The sequence below is a fragment of the Argentina anserina genome, chromosome 5 (assembly GCF_933775445.1).
Source record: "Argentina anserina chromosome 5, drPotAnse1.1, whole genome shotgun sequence".
Taxonomy (NCBI): Eukaryota; Viridiplantae; Streptophyta; class Magnoliopsida; order Rosales; family Rosaceae; genus Argentina; species Argentina anserina.
Genome location: NC_065876.1, coordinates 22,581,783 through 22,609,467, shown reverse-complemented (window position 1 = coordinate 22,609,467; position 27,685 = coordinate 22,581,783). Strand labels below are relative to the sequence as shown.

The 27,685-nt window shown below is 37.9% G+C and overlaps 3 protein-coding genes and 2 long non-coding RNA genes across 20 annotated transcripts; 4 read left to right on the top strand and 1 right to left on the bottom strand.

Moving 5' to 3' along the window:
• Positions 1-408: 408 nt before the first annotated feature.
• Positions 409-3,030, top strand: LOC126793335 (uncharacterized). 2 transcript variants are annotated; one of them, XR_007672052.1, is made up of 4 exons: positions 409-1,352; positions 2,147-2,262; positions 2,436-2,512; positions 2,870-3,030. It is a non-coding gene; the product is annotated as an uncharacterized LOC126793335 (long non-coding RNA). The 2 variants fall into 2 exon arrangements; XR_007672051.1 differs by having other exon boundaries at positions 2,147-2,266.
• Positions 3,031-10,950: 7,920 nt separating this feature from the next.
• LOC126793327 (probable RNA helicase SDE3) lies at positions 10,951-15,599 on the top strand. Of its 4 annotated transcripts, XR_007672047.1 has the most exons (6): positions 10,951-11,055; positions 11,141-11,345; positions 11,487-11,583; positions 12,648-13,498; positions 13,600-13,788; positions 14,513-15,599. XR_007672047.1 is itself a non-coding variant. In XM_050519816.1 (5 exons), exons 4-5 carry the CDS (start codon positions 13,618-13,620, stop codon positions 15,125-15,127), a joined length of 786 nt encoding a protein of 261 aa, XP_050375773.1. In that variant the 5' UTR covers positions 10,951-11,055; positions 11,141-11,345; positions 12,648-13,498; positions 13,600-13,617; the 3' UTR covers positions 15,128-15,599. The 4 variants fall into 4 exon arrangements, 3 of the variants coding, with proteins under 3 accessions (XP_050375773.1, XP_050375774.1, XP_050375772.1); XM_050519816.1 differs by lacking the exon at positions 11,487-11,583; XM_050519815.1 differs by lacking the exons at positions 10,951-11,055; positions 11,141-11,345 and having other exon boundaries at positions 11,358-11,583.
• Positions 15,600-16,103: 504 nt separating this feature from the next.
• LOC126793315 (probable RNA helicase SDE3) lies at positions 16,104-19,812 on the top strand. 11 transcript variants are annotated; one of them, XM_050519790.1, is made up of 5 exons: positions 16,104-16,514; positions 16,635-17,391; positions 17,491-17,937; positions 18,067-18,261; positions 18,544-19,812. In XM_050519790.1, the coding sequence occupies exons 2-5, from the start codon at positions 16,672-16,674 to the stop codon at positions 19,525-19,527; spliced, it is 2,346 nt and encodes a 781-aa protein (XP_050375747.1). In that variant the 5' UTR covers positions 16,104-16,514; positions 16,635-16,671; the 3' UTR covers positions 19,528-19,812. The 11 variants fall into 11 exon arrangements, with proteins under 11 accessions (XP_050375747.1, XP_050375751.1, XP_050375749.1 ...); XM_050519794.1 differs by having other exon boundaries at positions 16,104-17,139; positions 17,266-17,391; XM_050519792.1 differs by having other exon boundaries at positions 16,104-17,139; positions 17,203-17,391.
• A 650-nt stretch (positions 19,813-20,462) lies between these two features.
• Positions 20,463-26,266, bottom strand: LOC126793319 (probable alkaline/neutral invertase D). Of its 2 annotated transcripts, none has more exons than XM_050519805.1 (5): positions 26,119-26,266; positions 25,319-25,740; positions 24,582-25,013; positions 22,962-23,520; positions 20,463-20,975 (listed from the first exon to the last, which is right to left on the bottom strand). In XM_050519805.1, exons 2-5 carry the CDS (start codon positions 25,688-25,690, stop codon positions 20,680-20,682), a joined length of 1,659 nt encoding a protein of 552 aa, XP_050375762.1. In that variant the 5' UTR covers positions 25,691-25,740; positions 26,119-26,266; the 3' UTR covers positions 20,463-20,679. The 2 variants fall into 2 exon arrangements, with proteins under 2 accessions (XP_050375762.1, XP_050375761.1); XM_050519804.1 differs by having other exon boundaries at positions 25,319-25,732; positions 26,119-26,232.
• Positions 20,984-22,632, top strand: LOC126793336 (uncharacterized). The gene is made up of 2 exons (XR_007672053.1): positions 20,984-21,843; positions 22,054-22,632. It is a non-coding gene; the product is annotated as an uncharacterized LOC126793336 (long non-coding RNA).
• Positions 26,267-27,685: the final 1,419 nt, after the last annotated feature.

Genomic DNA, 27,685 nt, shown 5'->3' with positions numbered 1-27,685 from the left:
TTGTGCATGATTTTGTACAATTCCTCAGTAAAAGAGAATGCATACACTACTATTTTTCTCAAAAAAAAAAAAAAAGAAGAGAGAATGCATTACTATGGGTGGCAATCGAAGAATGGAGGAATGGAATGATAAGGTTCGTCATTTGTCCTTAACAAATGTACAATATGGGCCACTTTCATTTCATGCATCAGTCAATTGCAAACATATGCGTACCCTCACAGTCCTTGATTCAAGATTTACAACCATAAGTTCAGGTACAATTTTGCAAATGAAATGTCTGAGCACATTAAATTTGAAGGGTAACAAACTCGTGGGACTTCTAGAAGAGATTGGTGAACTGATTCATTTGAGATATCTGGATTTGTCTAATAGTCGGGTTCTCGAAGTATTACCGGAAGCTGTGTGTGATTGTATAATCTACAAACTTTTGATCTTAGACTGTGCTCAAAACTTGAGATACTACCCCAAGCAATGGGAAAGTTGATCAACTTGAAGCATCTCTATGTTTTGGGTTGTAATGAGCTGAGGTACATACCGAAAAGGATTGAGAGTTTGAAAAGTCTGCAAGCACTAGACTGGTTTGATACATATGGAAGGGAGGATGGTGAAGCACTGAAATTAGGAGATCTGGGAATCATCGACCACCTTCAGGGGAGCCTTAAAATAGCAGGATTGGGGAATAAAAATGATGATGCGAGTGAGATGGAGAAAGCACAGCTGGAGAATAAGGAGCACCTCTCTGAATTGGTAGCAATTTTCAAGAGAGATGAATATGGAGATCAGAGACATCTTGATTCAGAAATAGTGAAAGCAATGCAACCTCATTCAAATTTGGAATCTTATCCTTTGTGAATTGCCAAATTGGCACCACTGACTCTCTATATTGGATAAACTCTTTACACAGTTTGAGACTAGTTGATCTCCATGGGTGGAGGTTTTCTGAAGTTTTGCCTCCTCTTGGAAAGTTGGTATCACTTGAAGTTCTAAAGATAGGGGACATGTCGAAAGTGAAAAATGCGGGAGTTGAATTTCTAGGAAGACAAGAATGAATTATATTCCCAAGTTGAAGCGACTCTCTTTTAGTGGCATGTACAAGTGGGAAGAGTGGGAAGGAATTACAAAGGTGGATTCTTCTGAGATCACAATCATGCCACGCCTTTCTGAGTTGGAAATTGATTGTTGTCCAAAGCTCAAGGCATTGCCAGACTTCCTCTACAAGATAACAGCACTGCATACTTTGACGATCTTATTTTCTCCAATTCTGGAAAGAAAATACAAAAATGAAGTTGGGAAGGAGTGGCACAACATATCTCACATCTCAAACCTCATAATTAGATGACTCAATTGAACAGGTATCCAACATGATGAACACATCCTCTGCAGGAGGCATCTTCATCCTTGCATGTATTTCTGCTTCTCCTTATTTAGCTTGGAATTTTGATTATCTCTGTTTGTTTGCGGCATATTATTTTTCCTTCCACTTTTCCTTTCTTGAGCATTGATCTGCTCCATGTCGTTATTTGGCCTACTTACTTTGGCAATGTCCGTAAGAAATATGAATCTCTTATTTGAAAAGGCATCCTGTGCTCTCACTTAAAGGGTGTCTTTAGGTTCTTCGTCAAGAACTTTCAAAATGGAGTTTTGGAGGGCTTCTTCATTAAATATTTATAATGGCATGAAACAGGAGCATCTTACATATGCAAAGGGTGTCTTTAGGTTCTTCGTCAAGAACTTTCAAAATGGAGTTTTGGAGGGCTTCTTAATTAAATATTTATAATGGCATGAAACAGGAGCATCTTACATATGCAAAGAGTTAAGGATTATGTGGTAGGCTGGTAGCTAGAAAGTGGAGTAGACCTCTTACATATATACCATGTGTAGAATCCAATTTGGCTGCTATCTGAAATTTCGATTGATATATTGGATATTCATTCAGTAAAAGACTGCTACTATCTGTGCACAGATCATAAGTCATGTCCAATTTGTAACTAGTCAATGAAGCACTACATTGTGTAGTCTTCGCATCTCCTTGACCTTTTTTTAAGTTTCAATACATCTCCTGGAACCAGTGTTAATGTGTGTTTTTATCTTTTGTATTCTTTTACTTATAAATGTTCTTATGTTCCTTCTTATATCATATCTTCAGCCGGAAATCAATTTATCCGACAGAGAATCACGCTAAGTGAGTTACACTTAAGGATCCGATTGAAGCTCCGAGGACTAGAAATGTCATTCGAGTTTTCAAGCTGATGACATCTCTAAGTAGGTATATATGCTTGCTAGATAAACCTCAATATCATTCTTCTGCTTTCCATCTCCATTAGATCAAATCTTTATTTATATCTTGTACTAATTCCTAATAGAGAGATGAAATTCAAAATTTTAACCATATACTGTTCCAGCTGATTGATATTGAGATTGTTTGTTCTTCTCAGCGAATACCTGACTGATTAAACTAGTGAAGAAGTTCATCCAATCTGATGTTCTATTGCAACATCTTGAGGATATGGAGGTACGTACGGACTATTCTTCAGTACCTCAAATTTTTCAAGGATATATGTAGCTGTGGCATTGTTTTATATTGTTATGTTTTGAGATTGAACAAGGCATTGCATGCTGAAAGGTCAAATAAATTAATGCAGTAAACGAACGGAAAGGCTAGGCTATATAACTTGGTTGAAAGCCACCTACAGTCTTGGGTGAACTACTTGCTAATAATTCACAAACTTTATATCTCATACTTTCATTAATTTTATCGGCCTCTTGCTGTACAGGAGGAGGTTGTACGCCAATAATATTATCTGGTATTTTTATTTTGTTCAGGTGGAAAAATGAATCTGATATTGATGAACACGTACATTTGACGCAGGATGGAATATGTATCAGGCAGACTTTCACCACGTACAGAGGAAATTTGATATTTATTTGACTAAATGAAGTGGTCTTAACTCAATATGTTATCAGTATCTTAAGGTATTCATACTTTTGAATTTCTACTCCATTTTTTAAGTTAATATTGTTTGCACGTACAGTTTGCGACTATAATATGATTAATTATTTAGTCACTGTATCTTCTTACTTTATGGTTTTTGAGGCCTACATATTCAAATTACAGATTATATTTAAACTTTGGGGCCTGAAGCTTTTGTGTAATGCATGCTGACAGGAATTTGACTAGTAATTGGGGATTTGAAGCATTTTCTGCCATTTGTATCTTAACAAAACCCTGGGATTTGGTGCTTGTCCAACTAGACAGTTCAAAGCCTGCCCCCTCAACTTTGATGGCTTACTTGAAGGTAAATACATAGTTCAGAACCAAAGGACTCTGTTGTGTTAAGCTACACCCGAACACAGTTCGGTGCTTTGATTGAACTACATTGCTTATAATGGAAGTTATATTGCTGCATATAGATATTAATTAGCAAGATATGTTTAAAATTTAGTGTATGAAGCTTTACACATGTATTTTAGTGGGATCGGCAGGATTCTATTGGACCAGGGAGTTGTTTCCTTGTTAAACTTCGAAATCAATAGCTTTTCATTCCTCTAGCAAGACCTAAATATTTATATGCCTGTTAATTATGGAAAGAAAGGCATGTAAGAAATTATTTATATTTAGTCCTTGGTTGCCAGTTTACAAAGTTTTGTACCTTAGTTTGTACAGTAGATACATATATAAGATATCATATCAACTGTAAGCCTTTGGTAATATGTAGGCCTGGTTTTCATACCATCTGGTGTCTTTAAACAAGAAAAAAGAAAATCATGGCCTAATTATGTTTTGTAATCTCGTTTTTTGCCGCTCCTTCCCATTCCAGCTCTGACATAATCATTACTTGAAAAGAATAACAGTGTCTCGAAAGATTTGTTAAGATTTTTAATGCCGCTGCATATTTGGTTTGGATTATTGTCTCTTCGTTTCACTTTATCTTCTTAGTTCAGTTGGGGAAATGAATGTTATTATGATGAACACGAATTATGCAGGGTTATGTATAACATGGTCTTTTACCATAAAGGAAATTTGAAATAATGAAGTAGCCATTAATTAGCTAAACTAGGTACATGTTACTGGTTGCACCACATTCTGTAGTCTTAGCATTTCAATGAAATTCAATACGTCTCCTTGAAATGGGGTCTTAGCATCTTATTTTAGGCTTTTTGTCTTATCTCTCTTATAACTAATCTTCCTTGTGTCATATCTGAACCTCGAAATGCAGATATCCGACAGAGAATTGCGCTAATTGAGTTGCACTTAAAAACCCCATTGAAGATTTGAGGACTACAAGTCTCATTCTGGTTTTCTAGCTGATGGATCTCCCTGAATTGGTATATATATATATATATGCTTGTGATAGGGTCAATCCCTCCCTATTGGAGGTGTGAAAACTATGTGATGTTCACATGAGTAAATCAAGCACACCTATTACTTTGGTGACCTATTAATTGGTGGAGTTGGTTTTGTTGAAACTTAGAGCAACCTTTGTTGAAGGTAAGAAACAAATCTACAACCTTATGGTGGTAGGTGGTTGATTTGTTTGACAAAGAAAGAAGAATGCATTGATGAGCATGTCAACATTGAGCATGGATCAAGGAAGAATATTGACTTTGCTTCCATGCATGTTACATGCAAATGCATGAATTGCACAAAGATGTTTGCCTATATAAAGGCATGAGAAGTGGTGCAATAAATATAGAAGAACAATAAGGGAGAGATCATCTTGTGTGTGATCAAGAGTGAGAGATAGAGAGAAAACTCCAAGTAGAGAGTTTTGTGTGTGTAGCAAAATAAAGTGTGTGAGAGTGTATCCCTTCAAGTGTGAGTCTTGAAGTAGTATTTCTCTCGGTGTAACCTTTCTTCGTATAGTAGAGGTTCTTTATTGTTGTTACCCGTAGACGTAGGTAATTTTCCGAACCACGTTAAATCCCAGTGTTCTCTTTCATTTTATTTTCGCTTGTGGTTGTGAGTTATTTCGATTTCCATTCTTCAGTTCATTCTTCCGCATTCCCTAACAGTGGTATCAGAGCTTCTGGTTCTGACTGGGAGCTGCTAGAATGGAAGGATCACGGAGTACCATGATCAGACTCAACCACTCCAACTGGATTACCTGGAAGCCGAGAATGGAGGATATTCTCTATTGCAAAGATTTGCATGAGCCGATCGAGGGAGACGATGCCAAGCCAAGTGAGATCTCACCAGCAATTTGGACGAAGATGAACCGCAAAGCCATCGGTCATATTCGTGAATGGGTGGACGATAGTGTGTTTCACCATGTTGCCAATGAAACCAATGCGCATGAGCTTTGGTTGAAGCTGGAGTCCTTATTTGAGAAAAAGACTACTGCCAAGAAAGCTTTTCTCATTAAAGAGCTCGTCAACATGAAGTATCGGGGAGGCGTTCGAGTGACCGAGCACCTCAACAACTTTCAAAGTGTACTCAATCAATTAGCCACGATGAGCATGAAGATTGATGATGAGTTACAAGCGTTGCTGCTGCTCGGGTCGTTACCAGATAGCTGGGAGACATTTGTTGTCACTGTAAGTAACTCTGCTCCAAATGGTGTATTATCTATGGAAAATATTAAAGATAATATGTTGAACGAAGAAACAAGGAGTTCTTCATCAAGTTCAGAAAATGGTCAATTCTTCATTGCGGAGAGGAGAGGAAGGAGCAAGAGCAAAGGACCCAGAGGTCACGAAAGGAGTATGAGCAAATCTAGAACAAGGTTCAACGGAAAGTGTCATCATTGTGGTCTTCCAGGCCACATGAAGAAAAATTGTAACAAATTGAAGCGGGAATTCAAAGAAGCTAGAGAAGACGCTACTCATCAACAAAAGGAGGACACAAACAATGTTGCTGCTGCGGTGTCTCATGATGAGTGTGAGTTCTTGTCACTTGGAGGTGAATGTCTACTAGTTGATAATCCTGGAGTTCAATGGATCATTGATTCCGGAGCCTCGTTTCATGTCACCTCTCACGTAGAGTTCTTCACTACGTACAAAGCAGGTGACTTTGGTAAAGTGAAGATGGGCAATGACAGCTACTTCAATATTGCTGGGATTGGAGATATTTGCTTACAGACAAATGTGGGCTGTCAATTATTGTTGAAAGATGTGAGACATGTTCCTGGTCTACGTCTCAATCTTATGTCAACTGGTGTACTTGATCGACAAGGCTTTCATCATCATGGTGGTGATGGAAAGTGGAAGCTTACCAAGGGATCTCTTGTAGTTGCCAAAGGAAAAATGTGTTGCACACTCTACAAGACCTATGGAAAGATATGCAAGAGTGAGTTGAATGCAGTTGAGGAATCTTCTCCAAGTTTGTGGCATAGACGTCTTGGCCACATGAGTGAGAAATGACTGCAGTTGTTGGCAAAGAAGTCACTAATTCCTGTTACCAAAGGTAACTCACTAGACTCTTGTGATTATTGTTTATATGGCAAGCATAAGAAAATTAGTTTTTCAAAGACTTTCACTAGGAAAGAAAATATTCTAGATCTTGTACATTCAGATGTGTGTGGCCCGATAGAAGAAGAATCATTAGGTATGCATAAGTATTTTGTTACTTATATTGATGATGCTTCACGAAAGGTTTGGGTGTATTTGTTGGAATCCAAAGACCAGGTGTTCCAGACATTTACAATTTTCCACACTATGGTGGAAAGGGAGACTGGAAGAAAATTGAAGTGTCTTCGTAGTGATAATGGCGGAGAGTACATAGCGCACGAATTTAGAGATTATTGTGCAAAGCATGGCATCAGACATGAGAAGACAGTTCCTGGCACCCCTCAACATAATGGCGTAGCAGAGCGGATGAATCGTACCATTATGGAGAAAGTCAGATGCATGTTGAAGATGGCAAAATTATCAAAAGAATTTTGGGGAGAAGCTGTGAAGACTGCGTGCTACCTAATCAACAGAGCACCGTGTGTACCTTTGGAATTTAAGACTCCAAATGAAGTCTGGACCGGGAAAGATGCATCCTACTCACATTTAAGAGTATTTGGATGTAAAGCATTCGCACATGTATCCAAGGAGCATAGAAAAAAGCTGGATGACAAGGCGTCACCATGCATATTTGTCGGCTATGGTGAAGAAGAGTTTGGCTACCGGTTGTGGAATCCAAAGACGAAGAAATTCATAAGAAGCAGAGATGTGGTGTTCCATGAAGACCAATCTATTGCAGATTTCGACAAAGAGGTACTACCAAATGCAACAAGTGATAGTCGCATTTATGATTCACCATTACAGCATGAATACAACGTTGGGCTGCAAGGTGATAGAATTGAAAATGTACCTAACACGGGAGATGTTGAAGTCGAAGATGAAGGGGAGTTTGATCAGGGGGAGCAACATGTGAATAATCAAGTAGCTGTTCGTAGAAGCACCAGGAGGCAAATTCCATCCACCAAGTATCCATCATCTCAATATATTTTGGTGACTAATGATGGAGATGATCCTTATGCAAATTACATCCTTTTGACCAGTGACGGAGAGCCTGAAAGTTACATGGAAGCAAAGATTCATCAAGACCACGACAAATGGAGGCTAGCCATGGAGTTTGAGATGGAGTCTTTACTAAAGAACGGCACCTATGAGTTGATGAAGCTTCCTAAAGGCCGAAAAGCACTCAAGAACAAGTGGGTGTTCAAGTTAAAGCGAGATGAGAATGAGAAACTGACAAAATTCAAGGCTCGCTTAGTTGTCAAAGGATTCAGCCAGAAAGAAGGAATTGATTTTGATGAGATTTTCTCACCTGTTGTCAAGATGACTTCGATTAGAGTCATTTTGGGCATGGCTGCGAGCATGGATCTAGAGGTGGAGCAGATGGATGTGAAGACTGCATTTGTTCATGGTGATTTAGATGAAGAAATATATATGGAGCAACCAGAAGGCTTCGAAGTCAATGGAAAGGAGCATATGGTTTGCAAGTTGAAGAAAAGCCTATACGGATTGAAGCAAGCACCAAGACAATGGTATAAGAAGTTTGACTCTTTTATGGTGAGTCATGGGTGCAAAAGAACGTCAGCAGATCCGTGTGTTTATATTCAACAACCCGCTGGAGGTAATTTTATCATCTTACTACTTTATGTAGATGATATGTTAATTGTTGGCAAAGATATTGCTATGATTCAGCAGTTAAAGGCAGATTTATCAAAGTCCTTTGATATGAAGGATTTAGGACCAGCCAAGCAGATTTTGGGCATGGAGATTGCCCGTGATCGTGGGAACAAGAAATTGTGGTTATCACAAGAAAAGTACATTGAGAAGGTACTAGAGCGTTTCCACATGGAGAAAGCAAAACCAGTTGCTACTCCACTTGCTAGTCACATGAAGCTCAGCTCAAAGCAGAGTCCTACGAGTCAGAAGGAGGAGAAAGAAATGGCAACAATGCCATATGCCTCAGCAGTAGGGAGCTTGATGTACGCGATGGTTTGTACTAGACCAGACATAACACATGCAGTTGGTGTTGTTAGCAGATTCTTATCTAATCCAGGCAAGGAGCACTGGAATGCTGTCAAGTGGATTCTGAGATACTTGCGAGGAACCTCAAAGATGAGTCTATGCTTTGGAAGTAGCAAGTCTGAACTAGTTGGCTACACAGATGCAGACATGGCCGGGGATATTGACACGAGAAAGTCCACATCCGGATACCTGATCACGTTTTCAGGGGGAGCTGTCTCGTGGCAGTCAAAGCTACAAAAATGTGTTGCTTTGTCAACTACAGAAGCAGAGTATATTGCAGCTACGGAAGCGTGCAAAGATATTTTGTGGTTAAAGAGATTCCTACAGGAATTGGGTCATACACAACAAGAGTTTGTCTTGCATTGTGACAGTCAAAGCGCGATTCACTTGAGCAAGAATTCGAGTTTTCACTCGAGGTCAAAACACATTGATGTGAGGTATCACTGGATACGTGATGTGCTGGAAGCTAAGGAAATGTTGCTGAAGAAAATTCATACAGACAAGAACAGTTCAGATATGATGACGAAGTCTCTACCGAAGGAGAAGTTCGAGTTCTGCAGAAGCGCGTCTGGAATGGCGCATCCCTCCATCTAAGTCGGGAGGGGGAGATTGATAGGGTCAATCCCTCCCTAATGGAGGTGTGAAAACTATGTGATGTTCACATGAGTAAATCAAGCACACCTATTACTTTGGTGACCTATTAATTGGTGGAGTTGGTTTTGTTGAAACTTAGAGCAACCTTTGTTGAAGGTAAGAAACAAATCTACAACCTTATGGTGGTAGGTGGTTGATTTGTTTGACAAAGAAAGAAGAATGCATTGATGAGCATGCCAACATTGAGCATGGATCAAGGAAGAAGATTGACTTTGCTTCCATGCATGTTACATGAAAATGCATGAATTGCACAAAGATGTTTGCCTATATAAAGGCATGAGAAGTGGTGCAATAAATATAGAAGAACAATAAGGGAGAGATCATCTTGTGTGTGATCAAGAGTGAGAGATAGAGAGAACTCCAAGTAGAGAGTTTTGTGTGTGTAGCAAAATAAAGTGTGTGAGAGTGTATCCCTTCAAGTGTGAGTCTTGAAGTAGTATTTCTCTCAGTGTAACCTTTCTTCGTATAGTGGAGGATCTTTATTGTTGTTACCCGTGGACGTAGGCACTTTGCCGAACCACGTTAAATCCCGGTGTTCTCTTTCATTTTATTTTCGCTTGTGGTTGTGAGTTATTTCGATTTCCATTCTTCAGTTCATTCTTCCGCATTCCCTAACAGCTTGCTGGATACACCTCTATCATTCGTCTGCTTTCTCTCCATTAGATCAGATCTTTGTTCATATCTCGTATATACTTCTTATGCCGATCAGCCCTTCTTTCATTTCTGCTGCTTACAGTGATGAATGATTGGAATCAACAGACACATTACTTAACCAATATAATGTACAAAAGATCTACAATGCATGTAAATTGACTCGGTAGTCCTGAACTGATACAAGTTCAAAGATTTCCATCCCCTCAAATCAGAGAGTAAAAGATACATAATAATGTATCTGGAGACTGGAATTACAAGATTTCATATACCATATTAGAGTTTCAACATTTCATAATCAATCACCTAAAATTGCTGCTTCATTCCAGTGACAACTAAATCAGAAAAAACCAATAATAGGAGTATGAATAAACTGTGCACTCTGAAATGATATATATTACTGCACTTAAAATCAACAAAGGGAAAACCCCATAACTTTTTCATCAACATTTTGGATATCTAGAAAGTGTTTGAATTCTTCATGAGAAACCAAGCCACAGTGAGATTATGTAAAAAAAAAAGTGGCAATAGATGTTGCCAAACAAAAGCTGTTTACGCAATGAAGCCATAAAGTTACAAAAACACAATTGTGAAGGAGGATAAAAAAGAAGAGGGATATGATGATATAAATGATCAAAAAATGCATATAACACAAGCAAAGCCGGGAAGATTTAAGAAGGACACAAAGCTTGAGGTACCTAATGAGAAAGCTTGGGAGTCTTAAAATACTGAAAAGAGTGAGTCAATGATCGGTTCTCATTCATTTCCCAGAAGAAGGTGCAATCTGCTAGCTTTGCAGCCAAATGGAGCTAGTTTCTTTTGTCTTTTCTTATATATACATGGTCATCAACAAATGTATATATATTCTGGTTCGATTATGTATGTATGCATCTACGTACAGAACCCATCAGCCATCTTCAGGAATTGATAATTAAGCAGTAGCTGTGAATAAGGACATAAGTGAATCTTCTTCTTAACCTTATTATACTCCCGTGGAGCCCTGCACTCAAATTAAAGATTAAAGTTTCATCAACTCGTCCTCCTTGTTATTATTACATCTTGTGACTGCTTACCACCCACAATACAACAAAAGAGGTGAGCCAACTCCACTCTGGTACTTCTTTCCTTCGTTTCTTATAGATTTTTGTAATTATCGCTTTGGACCCTTTTCATATATCACTCTTTCGGTGCGAATGTGCTGCACTGGATCATTGAACCAGCAGGGTTTCTGTTTCCTATCATTCTAGCAATTAAGGACATGAGAATGATAAGATGAGTCATACTGTATGTTTTTTCTATCTTAAATTCTCAGTCTCTAGTACTGTTACTGTTCTACAATAAATTATACGTTTGTCAATGATCATTACAGAGAATTTCAAGGAATCAGTTATACGTATAACAAGAGTCCTCTCAAAGTCTTCTTAAACAGTGACTTTGCGTTTATATATCAATTATCAAGTCATGGTCTTTGTTCACTGTTTGGGAAGGGAGATGGAACCATCAGCATAATTTATATCAGCATATGACTCTACCTATCTCTCAATAATGATCGCTCATTGGCTCAACAATCTCAGGTACATTCTTGTTTATCTTGATCTCCTTCTAAATTCCCCTTTGTTAATTTTCCTTTGCTTTTGTGGTCATGAACTTCATATTTTTGATCTATTTGCATGCAGTCAACTTACTTTTTTTTTTATGCTATTGCTTTGTTTGAGGACTGATGAATGGTTGGTACTTAGTGAAATGATCGAGGCGCAGATTTCTTTTGTTATAAGCTTGAAAACTAATCGGCGACAGCACACATCAGTTTAGGTACTAGCTCATTCTCTCATTTCTAGGGAACTCTGGCTTGAAATTTCTCTTCAATCAAACAAAAAAATATCAAATAAAAGTAAAGACTGGATCGTTTGTTAACTTTTTCTGATCAATTGTGTATTCAACAGCTAAAAGAGTTTGTTTTCCTTAACTAGCTTGATTTGTCTCATCATATGCATGTAATTACTTTGACATCAGATAGAGCTTAACTGTCGAATAATGAGTATAATTAATCTCTGTGCATTGCAAATCTAAGTTTAGTTTTTCCTTTTTTTGTAAATCCTTAATTTACTTGACTTATAACCTGTGTATGTATGTGATGTAATATAGATAAGCAATATAGAATATTGGATCCTCAGAATGAGGTTTTCTTACAACTTTGTTTTCAATTCATCTCCCTTTCATTGAATGTGTGTTCATGTTGGAGATTTTGTGAATATAGGTATGTGGGTAGTGATCATTTGAAAGAGTTTAATGCTTCAAGGCACGTTGTAGCAACGCTATCTTTCAGACTATATTTGCCCCTACTACTTGTGTGCAAAGGGGTTGATGCAAATAAGCCTTGTGGATACAATGAAACCTAGCAACTGGCTAATGTTGATCAGCGTCTTGCACTTACAAAGATCAACCTAACACTCGATTGAAGATTTTACAAGGGGCTCAAGGTTGCTAGAAACTATATCTGCAGATGTATAGTTTCCAGATTTTGTTTTGAGAAAAGAGATTGAAATAGACTATCAGAAGGAGAGTAAAAGAAAGGAACACGGTGTTATTTTTTTGTTCTCATATGCAAAGAAGTATCCCTATATATATATAGGATTAGTCATACATTTTCAAACAACTAACAGACTTGTACTTTCAGTCATAACTCTTCACCAAGAGTCATCTATAATTAAATTGAATTTGCATTCAAAATAATTGACATACAATTGCAACAGGTTTGAGAAACATATCAAATATACAAGACACCTCTTGATTGAATAGATGTCTATCCACCGTTTCAATACTTCCCCTCTTTTCTTTTATATTTTTAAAATCTTTCTAACAGTTCATTCATACAGGAACAAGCACCACCTGAAGTGTCAATTAAACCCCCAACATCTTCATCTAAACCACCTAAATCCTCTCTTTTTTTTTCCCAAATTGAAACCACCTTCATCAGCTTCCTCCCCTAAGGGAAACAATCAAAAGGGGAAGGCAATTTTTGTTTGGATTGAAAAGCGCGCAGGTTTCATCTGAATCATCTGCATCCCCATCATTTACTTCTAGGCCACCCCCATCTCCCTCTCCCCTTGAGCTCCCATAGTCCTTGGAACCCTGTCTTTCTGCTTCTTCCTCAAAGTTAAAGAGAAGAAACCGACGCAAAAGGAAAAAAACTTGAGTGTTGAGAAGGTCTTACCTACTTATCCATCCCCAGCATTCCTAGAACCCCAACTGGTAATTCACTCTCCACCACCTCCATTTTCCCCATCTTCATCAGAATCACCACCATTGTCACCTAAGCTGCCTTCAGCCTCATCTCACTCGTATATAAGTGATCAACATGTGAAGACAAATTATTCATGGATTGAAAAGGGCTCATCTAATCCATCTCCATCATCACTGCCATCTGCATTGGTGAGTATTTCTGTGCTGCCTCAGTCTTCCCCTAGTCAGCATTCTTCGTTTTCATCATCTGGATCACCTCCATCATCAACTAAGCTGCCTCCAACCTTTAAGGCATGATCGGCGGGGGAAGTCACACTATTCTTTGGTTCAAAAGAGCTCATTACCTATATACAAGGTTCCCAAAGACATTAAAGCTTTGATCAAGAAAGATATCGTGCCTAAAGTTCTTAACCAGCCACTGTCTCCCTTAACCTATAAGAACTACTTTGCTGCTCTCTTATATGCTGAGAAGGTCTACTTGGAGGTATGCTTTAATTGTTCCCTTCCCTTTTTGAGTTGGTGCCTTCAGAAAGGAGCCGGTGTTCCAAGTCGATCTCTTGATTCTGCTGATTTTATTTGGTTCAGAAATGGAAAAATTATCAAATGTTGCATGTGACATTGAGTTTGGAAGAAGCAATTATAAAGGTCAAAAAGAAGAATAAAAAAAACTTTGTAATGTTAGAATTGGATTCCGTTCCTCAGAGACGCCCATTTCTTTTGTCAAGGGACTTTGTTTATGCACGACCTTCGGGTAGTGATGTTCAACCATTTGAGGTAAGCTCTGTAAAATTCATGCATTTATATGAGGTACTGGGTAATTGATTATATATTGTACCATGCTCTATCATTATGCTACAATTTCCTCTTATATCATACATACTTCTATATGGTATGTAAGTCCAGGTAAGAAGGCGCATGTAGTAAGCTTTCATGTGTAATGCTGCTGCAACAATATTTCCCTTCATATATTCAGTAAAACGTAGCAATGTTTTAAAATGCGAAAACGTACCCCAATGCGTTTTTTTAAGAGTCTTAAAACTTGAGGCACATAAAACGTAAGCCTTATGTTATAAAAAAATTAGTAGTAAAATGTGTAAATATATAATTATACACATACAAAAAGAACAAATATACATAAAAACTTACTAATTTATTGCATTTAGATATAATGAAATTCATAATCCAAACGTTTTAGATAGTTTTCATCAAATTAAACACAGTATATAAATAAATATAAAAATATACCTAAAAATATTATTTTCTAAAACGTAGTAAAATACCTGAAAAATGTAGCATAAAGCGTAAAAAGCTTAAGCGTTTTAAGCCTTAGTGCCCAGATCAGAAAACATAAGCGTTATGTAAGTAACCTTAAGTTTTTTAAGCCTCATACGAACCTTGAGGTGAGTTTTTTAAAACATTGGTACGTAGTACGTGTTTATGTAGAAGGATCTAGTTGTTTCCTGTTATAAGCAATACTATGCTGCTGTATTTTACTCAGGGAATTCTCTACCGTGTGGTGAGGGGCAGTCATGTATTAGTTGATTTTGGACATGAATTTCATTATCAGCGTGATGCGAAACACAGATATGACATCAGCTTCTCATATTACAGGCTCTGCTTTAAAAGAGCTCATGCTGCTATCCTAGCTGCATCATATCCTTTGTCCCAGAACTACCTCTTTCCTGATTGTGTTCCAGAAAAGACCATCATTCCCAAAGGTTCATCATCCACGTCGGAAAAGCGTTCCACCAATCATGAACTTGATGCAGTTCAAAAGGCTGCAGTTAGACAGATTTTAGGCCGGTCTGGTTCGCCACCCTACATTATACAGGGCCAAGGCTGCGTGAATTATGCGAGAAAGACTGAACGTAACAGGTATAAACTATCAAGCACAGGAGAGGTTGTTCGAGAAGCAGCATTGCAAATCTATAGAAGTTCCCCAGATGATCGTATTCTCATATGTGCCCCCTTAAACAGCACATGTGATGGGTTTATGATTAGTTTAAAGAATGTAATTCCAGAGTGTGACATGTATCGAACCAATGCTGCATTTAGAGAGGTAAATGAGGCTGATCTTCTCCACGTTTGTTACCAGCTTTCGGCTACAGAGTGAAGGCCTATCTTGTGGACATTTCAGCCATATTTTTCTAGTGGATGCTGCCTTGGCTACTGAGCCAGAGACGATGATACCTCTTGCTAATTTCGCTAATGAAAGCACGGCTGTTATAGTAACAGGTGCAACCTATCATCCAACAAATCGGATGCAATCTGGTATGGCCAGGACCAAAGGACTGAAGATATCATACTTTCAAAGGCTCAGCAAGATGACAATAAAATGAGATGACACCTTCATTTCCAGTTGTGCATGTGTTATGGGCCTTATGGCAACATCAACGTATATGGAGCTTACTGTGCTGCTCCAATCCTGATTGCTCTTTGAACTTTTGAGTTGCGTAAACATTATTGGTCTTGTTTAATTCGCCAACATTTTCTATCTTGGGATTGTGTAAATATGAAATTCAACACAAGTGAAGGAAACTAAACTCTGCGTGATTATAAATTCGACTGTGATCTTTTTTGTGATGCATGATGTGTTGTTCCAAGTCACAGAAAGGGCATATTTTCCACGTAGCTAGATTCATCATCGGCCATAGACAGCTGATCTAGTACCCTACAGCATGTGTAGTCCTAGTGATTTGTTCTGCCTTTTAGTCCTCTTAACTCTTAAGAGTTAAGAAAAGGACCCTGTTTCTCGTTCTCCCTTTACTACTTTACCAGTCACTACTCACTACTCACTGTGCATGTAGTTGCATTCTAAATTTCTAATAAACTGTTGTAAGTACACAGACTATCAAACAAAATCATACCGATTGCATTCAATAAACACATAACAAAAAACAATTAATATTAGAAAAGAACAATCATCGTTGCATACTTATCTTCTGTGATTCTCTCTAAATTTTTTATCTATAGGGCAAGATTATGAATAGCTCGTGTCTTAGAGAGGTCACAGGGATCACGTATATATATAGAGCAGAAGTAATAGAGCCCTCCTCATAAGAGGTTGATGAATCCAATTACAACTGGTTCACTATATCTTTATCAGACGTTTATTCTTAGTTGTTAAGTAAATAGATTTCCTATCATGTAAGTGAGATTCTATCACAAACATAATTAACAAGGATAAGGAGTCATACTTTATCTCGACTACTCATTCTGTGAGCAATAACAAGTTGTAGTATGTAGATGAATTGTCATGTTCAAACTCAATCTTACAAAAACACCCTACTGTGGTTTTTCTTTTTTTTCTTGAAAAGCAAGCATTACTTATTAGAGCGAGTAGTAGTCCACTAGCGAGTAGAAAAGCTTAGTTGGTGAACAGTCGTTGGCGCTAGTCAACGAGGTCTTGGTCTTCTCTGTTCCTCTCTTCATCTTTTTATCAATTTGTTGTGTCACCCTTCGACACTGATCGATCTGTCTGGTCCTCCTCTGCAATCATCGTTAGATTCTTGAGTTCCATTTCTACTAAATTTTGCAACAGTTTACCCGATCTGCTTTGAACTAGAAACAGTAGAAAGGGTTTGGATTGATTAGCTTGTTTGTTCTGAATTTGATCACAGTCACAGGAGAGAGCAGACTCAGTAGAGTGATCAAGAAATGTCGGGCTGTTTTGAATTTCTGAGATGCCTTCTTTGCTGTGCCGATGAGCCTGATTGTATACGATCTTCGTCCCATTATACAAGAAAGCATGTTCATATTGATACCGCTGATGATGAAGAAGCTTCATTTGCCCCTTCCCGTTATTATACGGACAGTCCTAGGATCAGCCATTTGCCTACTTCATCAACTTCAACTTCAACTTCAACTTCATTTCAGCCTCACTACCACTATGGTGATTTTTTTCCTTCTCTGCTTCGTTCACCTTATTCATCTCTCGCCTCCACTTATAAACCCCCACCAGTATCTCAACATTTTCCATCTTATACTACATCATCTACTATTAAACCATCTTCATCATCCCCTAAGAAGGCACCACAATCTTCGTCTCTATCTTCTCCGAAGGTTACACCATCTTCACCATCCCCTAAGAAGCCACCACTATCTTCGTCTCTATCTTCTCCGAAGGTTACACCATCTTCATCATCCCCTAAGAAGGCACCACAATCTTCGTCTCTATCTTCTCCGAAGGTTACACCATCTTCACCATCCCCTAAGAAGCCACCACTATCTTCGTCTCTATCTTCTCCGAAGGTTACACCATCTTCATCATCCCCTAAGAAGCCACCACAATTTTCGTCTCTATCTTCTCCGAAGATTACACCATCTTCATCATCCCCTAAGAAGCCACCACTATCTTCGTCTCTATCTTCTCTGAAGGTTACACCATCTTCATCATCCCTTAAGAAGCCACCACAATCTTCGTCTTCATCATCCCTTAAGAAGCCACCACAATCTTCGTCTCTATCTTCTCCGAAGGTTACACCATCTTCATCATCCCCTAAGAAACCACCACAATCTTCGTCTCTATCTTCTCCGAAGGTTACACCATCTTCATCATCCCCTAAGAAGCCACCACAATCTTCGTCTCTATCTTCTCCGAAGGTTACACCATCTTCATCATCCCCTAAGAAACCACCACAATCTTCGTCTCTATCTTCTCCGAAGGTCCCTCCTGTCTATAAGTCAATCTTATCCCCAGCCTCCTCCTCCTCAAATGTTACAACTCAACACCAACGAGACGGCAAGAAAACAGCTTATGTGTGTGTTGAAGAGGATTCCTTACCTGTATTCATGATTCCGGAGGATATCAAAGCCTTGATCAAGGACGAAATTGTGCCCAAAGTTCTCAATAACCCTTTGTCTCCCAAAACATACAAGGATTACTTTGCTGCTCTCTTATATACTGAAGATTTCTATACGGAGGTACCCTGATTACTAGATGCATAAATCACCTTGACAATAGCTACATTGTCTTGATCTGGTTATTATGTGATTCTATGCATGTTGTTTGCTGTCTTAACTAATTTAGTGCTGCATTTTTTTCGCCTTCAGAAATGGAGTGATTTCCTATTGGAAGATGTGACATTGGAGTTGGATGAAACTGCAATTTATAAGAATAAGAAAAAGGAAGACAAAACCTTTGTAGCATTTGAGCTTGAGTCTGTTCGTGAGAAACGGCCGTACCTCTTATCACGGGACTTGGTCTTTGCACGACCAGTTGGTAAGAGTACTGCGGAGCCCTTTCAGGTAAACTCTGAACATCTATTTATGCCCCTTAGTATATTTTTGCTGGATTCTGTTGATCGATCACTATAGTTCTACTTCACGAGTTCTACTTCACCAAGTCCTGTCATTTCTAATTTATCATTCAGATTATCAAGTAGAATGATAATCATGAATTAGCTGCACCTACTCTAGATTTTCAACAACAACAGAAATGGGTTATGGCCTTATAGGCTTCAAGTAGTGTACTAATTGAAATCAGTTATATAACCACATTATCATCATAATGATCTTATTTTCATGCAGGGTTTCATTTATCGGAGTGTTAGGAGCAAACGCGTTTTAGTAGAATTTGAAGATGGCTTTTATTCTAAACATCATTCCAACACAAAATACGATGTCAGCTTCTCATTCAATAGAGTTTGTTTGAAACGTGCCCACCAAGCTGTTAAAGATGCATCGGATGCCTTGTTTCAGAACTTCCTCTTCCCTGACTGTGACTCACGAGCGAGCATTTCTACTGCACCACCTCTGCTTTCTACTACTTGTCATGAGCTGGATCAAGATCAACGTTCTGCGGTCGGACATATCTTAAGGAGTCATGGCTCACCACCTTATGTAGTAACTGGTCCAGTCTGCGTACCTGAAGGCAAATCTTTTGCATACTTGGGAGAACCTTCGAGAACTGGAGTGGTTGTTAGTGAAGCAGTATACCAGTTATATCTGAAGTCATCAAAGCATCGGATTATTATCTGTGCGCCTACTAACAGTTGCTGTGATGTGTTGATGAGAAGCTTGGTGAAGGTGATTCCAGAGTCTACTATGTTCCGTGCCAATTCTGCATTCCGTGAGAAAGATGAGGTACCTGAGGATACTCTCCGCTCATCTCTTTACAAACAGTCTTGTTTTTCTTGTCCTCCCATAAAGAAACTCAAGAAATACAGGGTGATTTTCTCAACTTTCATGAGTAGTTTTCGACTACATGATAAAGGCATAGCAGCTGGGCATTTTAGCCATATCTTTCTAGTGGATGCTTCATCTGCTATTGAACCAGAAACATTGGTAGCTCTGACCAACTTTGCAGACAAGACTACTAGTGTTGTAGTTACTGGTAGACCTGGATATAGTCCGCGCAGAGTTCGGTCTGACATTGCAAGGAAGAAGGGACTCCAGGTTTCGTACTTTGAAAGAATTTGTAAGCGCAGCCCCTATAGAAGCCTCAGCCCAATGTTCATCACACAATTAGACCTGAAAAAGTCAGACTCAGAGTACCAAGCAAGAACTTCCTGAAATTCTGTTGGTTGCTCATGAATACACGCAAGAATAATCAGCTTTGAAGTGCTGCAGATGGTTTTCATGTAAACGATATCTGTAGATATCTTGTGTGCAAAACAAACAAACAAACAAAAACTCCTTTTGCAAAAACACAATGGCAATGAGCTGTTTCCTGTTTGTATCACTTGGTTGATGATCTGAATAGACTGCTTATGAAACACACGAGACCACAATATTCCCTTATAGATTTTTCTATATCATAACAAGTAAAGCTCAACAATTGAAGCTAGAAAAAGCAAATTGTAAATCGAAAGTAGTTCGGCAATCCGTTTAGTAACAGCAAACTTGACACTGAAAGTTATGCAGCAAACCCTGCAAGACTCACCCCAAGTCCCAACACAAGTTTTGCTTCTGGCAGCCATCAATAGATAAATATTTGTGAGCATCAGTACTTGCTCCCCAACCTTATATTTATTACAACTAAAACAAGCTTCTAAACTAAGAGCATCCCAGATAGCTTCAATTTATATCGGTCAAGGGAAATGAGTTTTTTATTTTCAACTCTTCCAAAACCTGCCCCCACTTTAGAGATGGTTGAGATTTGAGAACTCAGAAAAGAGAAACAATCCCACTACACAAATTGCTGGAAGTTAGACCTTTCCATTTGAAACATAACAAAGTTCTACAATATTAGGTCTTGTTTTAACATTACCACTTTCCAATTCAAGGATTCTAGACGATGACAAATAGCATGTCACCTGACAAAGTAGCCAAGATAATAAGAAAACTACTTGAAATCACTGAAACTGACTATATGACATAGATAATATCAATCCAGACTGCTCATATGTAAAGCAAAAGATAAGCTTCATTTCAGCCTGTGTAGGGCTCATTACCTGTGAGCACATAGAAGTGGCGTAGGCCATCGCAATCAAAATTTGAATTAGAAATAGACCAAATGTATCTTTTATTTGAAAGTAAAAAACTAGTCTCAGCAAATGCTATTGTACACAAAACCATATTGTCAATCAAGCCTACAAGGATTGAAACCTCCAAAGAATGTGTGGCGTTTGCAATGAAATAACAAGTATCTCTCACCTTTTACCTTTCCTCTATTCTTTTCTTTTTCTTGGCTACTTTCCTCTCTAGCTTTATTTGATGAACTTTTCAGCATGTCCACGATGATGATCTCCTAATTACAGGTTTCATTTGCTTGTCCTCTTCCAGTGAGATCATACCCAAATGCGATGGATCTTCTAGCATCATCTTTGCAACCAAATATCCAGCTATTGACCATGTCTGGTACTTCCTTGCCTGTTTGCCAATATATCTCCCTAGCTTCCCATCATAATATTCTGGCCAAGAATCTTTTAGCAGACGACTCTCAGCAAGCTCAATTGCTTTCCTTGCGATTTGTGGTCGTCCCGTCTTAATGCAGGCAGCCGTTAGCATCCATAAAAGCACTGCACGAATGTGAAAGGGAAAAAAAAAGTTCCAACAAAGAAAAAACCAGCAGTCAAGAAATATTTAATGAAAACCTTCCAAAATGAGGAGCAAAACAATCAAAACACCCAAAGAAATAAGATTGTAATGCCAGGAACTTGCATGATGTTTACATGGAAAGATATGAGATAAAACAAATAGGGGAAGAGATTACAGAATTAAAGAACATTGGTTTTTTTTTTTCTAAAGAAAAACTCCTGAGGTTGAAAGAAAGTTCCCTGCCGCCAAGCTGAGCTAAAAAAGAGGGTATACATCGTATGACTAAACTATGACCAAGTGGTTCAACTAGAAGGATGCAGTTTTACTGAACATGACTATTATATACATGCTTAACAGTAGACACTAGAAAGCTAACCCATACACTATCTGAAAAGGGGAGAATGTGAGATCATCTCTTAGTACACTAGCAAAGATATGATGTTGATAATTGAAACAATATATGGTTTTACTGTTGTCAAACAAATATAACCAGTAAATTAGCAACGATCAAACCAGGTTTCTGATTCTTAGCATGTATCCAACAAGGAAAGCTCTAACGAACATATTTAGAAAGGATCTGGTACCCATATAGAAATAAAATTTGAACAATCACAATGCAACCCTGCTTGGAAAAGAAATTCAACTTTTTTTAACTATGAGAAATCAACTAATAGTCTGGCTGTTTCATTTGCAAATAAATATTTTCCTTATCAAAATCACAAAAACAGAAGTGATTTTCAGACTTCAAATGTGAAATTTTGAGCATATGTTTTAACAACAACTCTTAAAGACTAGCTTCAAAATGAAATATTAATATTATCAACTTACTTGTGAACCAGTTTACTGTAGGTGTATCAACAACCCATACGAAAAGATGGTGGATCACTAATGTTTTATACTAAATAATTGCATTTAAAAGCATTTTGCCTAAATCAACATTAAGTATCACCAAGGCCATAATTATACTGCTTCAGATAATGCCAAAAAAAAAGGCTTAAAGACTAGCTTCAAAATGAAATATTAATATTATCAACTTACTTGTGAACCAGTTTACTGTAGGTATATCAACAACCCATACGAAAAGATGGTGGATCACTAATGTTTTATACTAAATAATTGCATTTAAAAGCATTTTGCCTAAATCAACATTAAGTATCACCAAGGCCATAATTATACTGCTTCAGATAATGCCAAAAAAAAAGGCTGGGTCCCAATATCAATCCTTCTTAAATAATAATAAATAAATAAATAACCTAAAATAAAAACACTAGACCCCAATATTAATCCATCATGAAAAACAAAACCTTAAAAAAAATTCACCCCAGGAAATAAGCTAGCAGGAGATGATGAAAACCAACACTTTATGTCAAGTCAGCTACAAGCAACACTTCAAAAGTTCAAATGCATCGAGTAAAAGTAAAAAGCAGAAAAGCATAAACTGGCAGAGGAAGGGTACAAGGAGGAGAAAATCATGTTTAGAAAAGATTTACACTTTTACAGGCACCAAATTAGTAGATTTTTTCTCATTCCTGAATCTTAGGCAAGCAATCTTTTAATTATGATTTGTGACAACAAGAAAGGTCGTGTAAAACTCCAGAAAGAAGGAAAAAAGTTTTAAAAAAAAACATGATTAATTTTTTTTTTTTAAATCTGATCATATGCAACTCAAAGATTCAGAGTAGACAACAAAAAAAATTATTTGATGCTAAAAGTCAAAATCTTTAAACAGACAAACTTCTATAATCTGAACCAGACAGAAAGCCCACATGGGATTTCTTGGTTGCATACAGCTTTTACTGGCAATGTTAATTCATATATCACTTATTTTTTCCTCCATATAGGTTTTACAGGCAATACTTATTCACATATCAGTTCTTTTCCACCCTTAGAATAAGGTCACATTCTTTCTATGCATCATCCATATTAAGTTTATACAAATGATATGTCAAGAGAAGAGGGGAACAAACCTGGCCAAGACCCTCCATTATGGTAACTCCATCTGGTATTCTTAGGATCACAACCAGTAACAATTCGCCACTCATGACTTTCAATTGCTGGATAAGCAATTTTCAGAGGCATTTCTCCCACCAACTCTTCCCAGCGAGCTTCAATAAGATCCATTATAGCTATTGATTGCTCTGGGGTCGCGAGAGAAGATAGAATTGCAATACAATTACCCAGAGCAAACCATCTAAAATCCATCCTTGCAGGACTCACATTGCCAATAAAGTAGCCACCCCGTGTGGGCATAAAATCAAATACCCAGTCTGGGATGGAATCAGGAATGACATTGAACTTATTTACTGCAGTATGTGAGTACTCTTCAGTCTTATAACGGTATATGTCATTTAATTGTTGGAAATCTAGCCAGAAGTAACCTCGCATGTGGTAACTCAAGGCATGCAAACGCTTTGAAATTCGGTCTATAAATTCTTTTCCTTCTGTATCTGGTTTTAGCAATGCACAAGCACATCTGAGCGCCATAAAGAACAGAGCTTGAATCTCAATAGGATAACCATATATTCCCTGTAAAAATAATCCATTAATTAGAACATTTAGATGAGAAAGTATATCAAAATTACACTGACGAATAAAGTCCTCTGGCGGAGAGCAGAAATAAAATAACTATGTACCACACAAAAGTAAAGAGTAAAAGACATATATACATGAACGGTGCAAAGATTTATACAACTCAATATTTTTATTCAGTAATTCCTTATTAGCTTTTGTATCTTTCTATATATGTCCATTATAAATGTCAACCTAATTAATGTCCAGGAATTGCAAGTTTATGTTTTTAACAGACAGTTCCACCAATTTCTATATACAAGATACTCCATGAACTAAAAGATTAAGCACAATTTTTTTAATCTCATTTCTACATAAATGCTGGTCCCAAAGATACTAATCACATATTGGTCTTCACTTTGATCTGTAAAGCTATTGTATCTTAGCTAATGCACCAAGTTGGTTAAGCACTTCTATCAACCAACCTATGGCCTACAACTTTAGAATCATGCCCAAAATCATTCTGGGATGAGGTTTCTGGAGGTATCATTGTAGTGAGTTTAATGTTTTTTTTCATGTTTACAGTAGAAAGGAAGGTGTGAATTCAGGGACTCCATTTCTAAAGCATTTGTGGTAACACTGCAGTTATTACCTTACATAGTAATAGAACTGACAATATCAAATTATAAAATTAGATGTGTGCTTGAACATTGAAAAGTAAATGAAACTTTAAGTTGGCATAAATGTGGATATCATTCTCAAACAAAGAAAGATATAACGAGACCTACTATGACCTCTTCTTGATGATATTTCGATGCACGACAATAGTTGACCAAGTTCTTCAATCAAAACTACCAGCAATAAACGATGCTGGCCAATATATTAGGAAAGTAAACAAAAGAGTTTTGCAAAAAGATTGATATGGTTATGGCCAACAGATTAAAATATTAACTTCATCCTGACTTCCACATTATAGGAAAATTCGTATTAAATCTGTATTAGCTGAAGGCCACTAATGTTTAGTATGCCAATTAGCAAATTGCTTGTAAGGTGCTTGTGACAATTAAATGCAAACTTACCATTCTACGATCAATCATAGAGCATCCATCAGCACAAAGCAAAGTTGGGAATGTGTCAAAGCCTTCTGACAGACATAGAGTCAATATAAGCTTCATGCCCTTTTGACAATCTTCTGTTTCCGCCAGAGATAAATCTCCTGTTGACTTTGTATATGCACGGAGCAATATAATCCACCAGAAACCAGAGTCAACCGGTGCAACTCGTCCAATTGCACTCTCACCAAAATCTGCATGGATAGTATCTGTCTTCCTAACAGGGTCATGAAGAACTTTGAAACTTGCTGGCATAGCACCTTCTCCAAGCTTGAACCTGTCTATTCTTTTTTCCCACCCTTGAAGCTGAAGCGTCTTCAAGAGAAAGTTTTTCACTATCTCAGGCTCACCATTCATTAGGAAAGCCAGAGCACTTGGTACAAAGTCACGCACAAAAACCTACACACAACAACATAACATATCAAGATGTACTCCCATTTATATCTAGTCTTCATGCCAAACACGTTTCCAATCTTTCCTTTTCACTTCCATAACAAGAAAAATAATAGCAGAGCTTATGCAAAACTGTAACGAAGCACGAGTACTATAAGCCCCAATATTCATGGGCTTCATCAGTCATGGAAAAACTGATTTAACACGATTCTACATATCATTACTGCATGATATTGATATGTACATAAAAAAAAATAGCATTGGCAATACATTAAACTTCACAACATACAGTGGAATAAAAAGGCCTAAACCTGATCATAGTTCAACACTTCCTCCGAGGCGTGATCATAAGCAGCAATAGTCCCCACCGGCTGGTTCCGGAAGAACACCAGAGAGCGCCGGAGAGCTTCCCACGCCTCGGCAACCATGGGATGAGGCTCAAACGAGTTGCGAGTGGACGAGGCAGGCGTGTCGAAACCGGACCTCCCTCCCGGCGAATACGAGCTGTCAAAGTTGTCCAATCCAGCTCTGGCGAGGCCAATGGAGAGCTCACTGAGTGACCTCTCGTCAAAGGACCTCTCCCTCTTGATATTGAGCCTCGGCTTGTCAAGCAGCCTCGACAGATCGTAGTCGTCCATGTCCGAGATGGAGCAATGCGAGCTCACATTTCGTAGTCCCTCCATTTCTTCTCTTCTTCAAAACGCTCTAATGGCTTTTTAACAGATCTGAGTTCCTACCAGACACAACGTACCAAACTATCAGGTAAAAAAAATTACAGAGAGTTTTTACAGCTCCAGTAATTCAGAAGCAGACAAGGCGATGAGAATCCGTTTTTTTTACTGCGGTTACTAATTTCAGTGCCAAAAAGATTTGGATTGTTTATAATAGTAGGAAACAAAAATGAAAGATTAAAGAAATGTAAAAGCGTAGATCAAGATCGACGAGAATGGAGCAACGCATTCAATCGGAAGCTCCAACCGGCGTTAATGGAGGTACCGATGGATCAGAAGATCGACAAATCCGTGGCAGAGTCCAGATCTGAACCTCGTTGCCGGAAAAAAAAAAGGCACGTTACAGTTTGAGAGAAGCGGGAGAGTTGCAGAGCGCGAACCTGAGAGAGAGGGAGATAGGGAAAAGGACGAGAATTTCCGGCGGTGAGATCGGTCAGTGGCCGGCAACGTCGCCGGGAGCTGGTCGCCGGGGAACTGGAGACCGGAAGAGGAGGGGGAGAGGGAAAAGGAAGAAGAAGAGAAAAAGAGAGCACTGGTAGAACTACTCCTATTTATAGGCAGAGCAGTAGGAGAAGCGAGCAACGGCCAGGAATAAAATAAATTTTAATATTAAAAGTTACCAAATTGGTTGACGAAGAACCGCTCAGGCTAGTTTATCACCACTTCGTTAAATTTGTACCCGATCATACATGAGTATCAATCGAACTTATAATGAGAAAAAACTATCAATTGAACTTATAATGAGGAAAAGCAAATAATCTATTGGTAAGAATGGTTAATATAATATATCATTGAGCTTAAATTCAACAACGATTAACTATATACTGATCAGTTCAATTTATGTTGAATCGTACATATTGTCAGTTGCTTCTATACTCAACTGTCCAGTAGCTGGATTTGAAACACTAGTAAGTAGCTGGATTTGAAACGCTAGTAACTATAAAACAATTATACACGTGGTCATTTAATTTTGTATCCAACAGTGCGTTTAAAACAGTTGATTATGTACTCAATCGTGATTTCGTATTCAATCGTGTACAATTATAATTGAAATGAGGTTTTGTAAGCCATTTACAACAAACATCATTTATCTTCTTTTCTGTCTTTGGATAAATTTATCTTCCATTTTTAGATTTAAATGTAACCATAGTTTATGTACATTTTGAGATATGATTAATTGACTACCGGAATATGACTCCCGAGTGTTGTTTCGTTTTACCAGCAATAGGCTGTGAGAGAGCACGAGGGGATTGACAGGGTGGACAAAACGACGCCGTCGTCAGAGTCGGACTCAGCATTGGATTTTCCAGTGGAACCAAGCAGGCCACTTTTCAACTTGTTTTGTCCGTTTGATCTCTTCTACCGATCCCACTGGTACATATTTTAAACCCCACGCGGCGCGTGGGTACAAATAAAGTAAAAAATAATGCAAATATAATAAAAAATCTGGGAAATAAATATTCAAAGTAATTGCGGGTAGGTGGGAATTTGACTATTGGAGGAAATTTTTGCGACCGACCTTTTTCTCCTCCTAGTGGTTTTTTGGTTTGCAATTGCATCGTGTTCAATGCCTTTGAATATAGCAACTCATTTTGGACTGCCAAGATTCTTGGGATTTTTTTGAACTTTTACAAAGAATACATTGTATATACTCCTTTTTTTTTCTTTCTAAATTTGATCGAATTGGACCAGAATTTTTAGCAAAATTCACTTCATAATACAAAACCAATTACACATTCAAGGATAGGATTGTTATATAGTTCAAATTAAATTACAAAGATTTTCTTCTAAAAGAGATTTGATGTACAATAGCTATTTAATTGTGTTCAATATGTGACAACCAAATGAACAAACACGATACTATTAAAAGTTATATTGTCATAATTTTATTTTTTATATTGTTATAATATTATATTACGTGATCAAAATCGGATAAACTGAAAACTT

Excerpts from the sequence above, each read along its gene's own strand:
- LOC126793327 (XM_050519816.1), top strand. The coding sequence starts at position 13,618 with ATGTTGCATGTGACATTGAGTTTGGAAGAAGCAATTATAAAGGTCAAA. Across the intron at positions 13,789-14,512 it reads GTGATGTTCAACCATTTGAG|GGAATTCTCTACCGTGTGGT; the intron begins GTAAGCTCTGTA and ends TATTTTACTCAG.
- LOC126793315 (XM_050519790.1), top strand. The coding sequence starts at position 16,672 with ATGTCGGGCTGTTTTGAATTTCTGAGATGCCTTCTTTGCTGTGCCGAT. Across the intron at positions 17,392-17,490 it reads CGTCTCTATCTTCTCTGAAG|GTTACACCATCTTCATCATC; the intron begins GTTACACCATCT and ends TCTTCTCCGAAG. Across the intron at positions 18,262-18,543 it reads GTACTGCGGAGCCCTTTCAG|GGTTTCATTTATCGGAGTGT; the intron begins GTAAACTCTGAA and ends ATTTTCATGCAG.
- LOC126793319 (XM_050519805.1), bottom strand. The coding sequence starts at position 25,690 with ATGGAGGGACTACGAAATGTGAGCTCGCATTGCTCCATCTCGGACATG. Across the intron at positions 25,014-25,318 it reads AAGTGTTGAACTATGATCAG|GTTTTTGTGCGTGACTTTGT; the intron begins GTTTAGGCCTTT and ends TGTTGTGTGTAG. Across the intron at positions 23,521-24,581 it reads CTATGATTGATCGTAGAATG|GGAATATATGGTTATCCTAT; the intron begins GTAAGTTTGCAT and ends TTATTTTTACAG.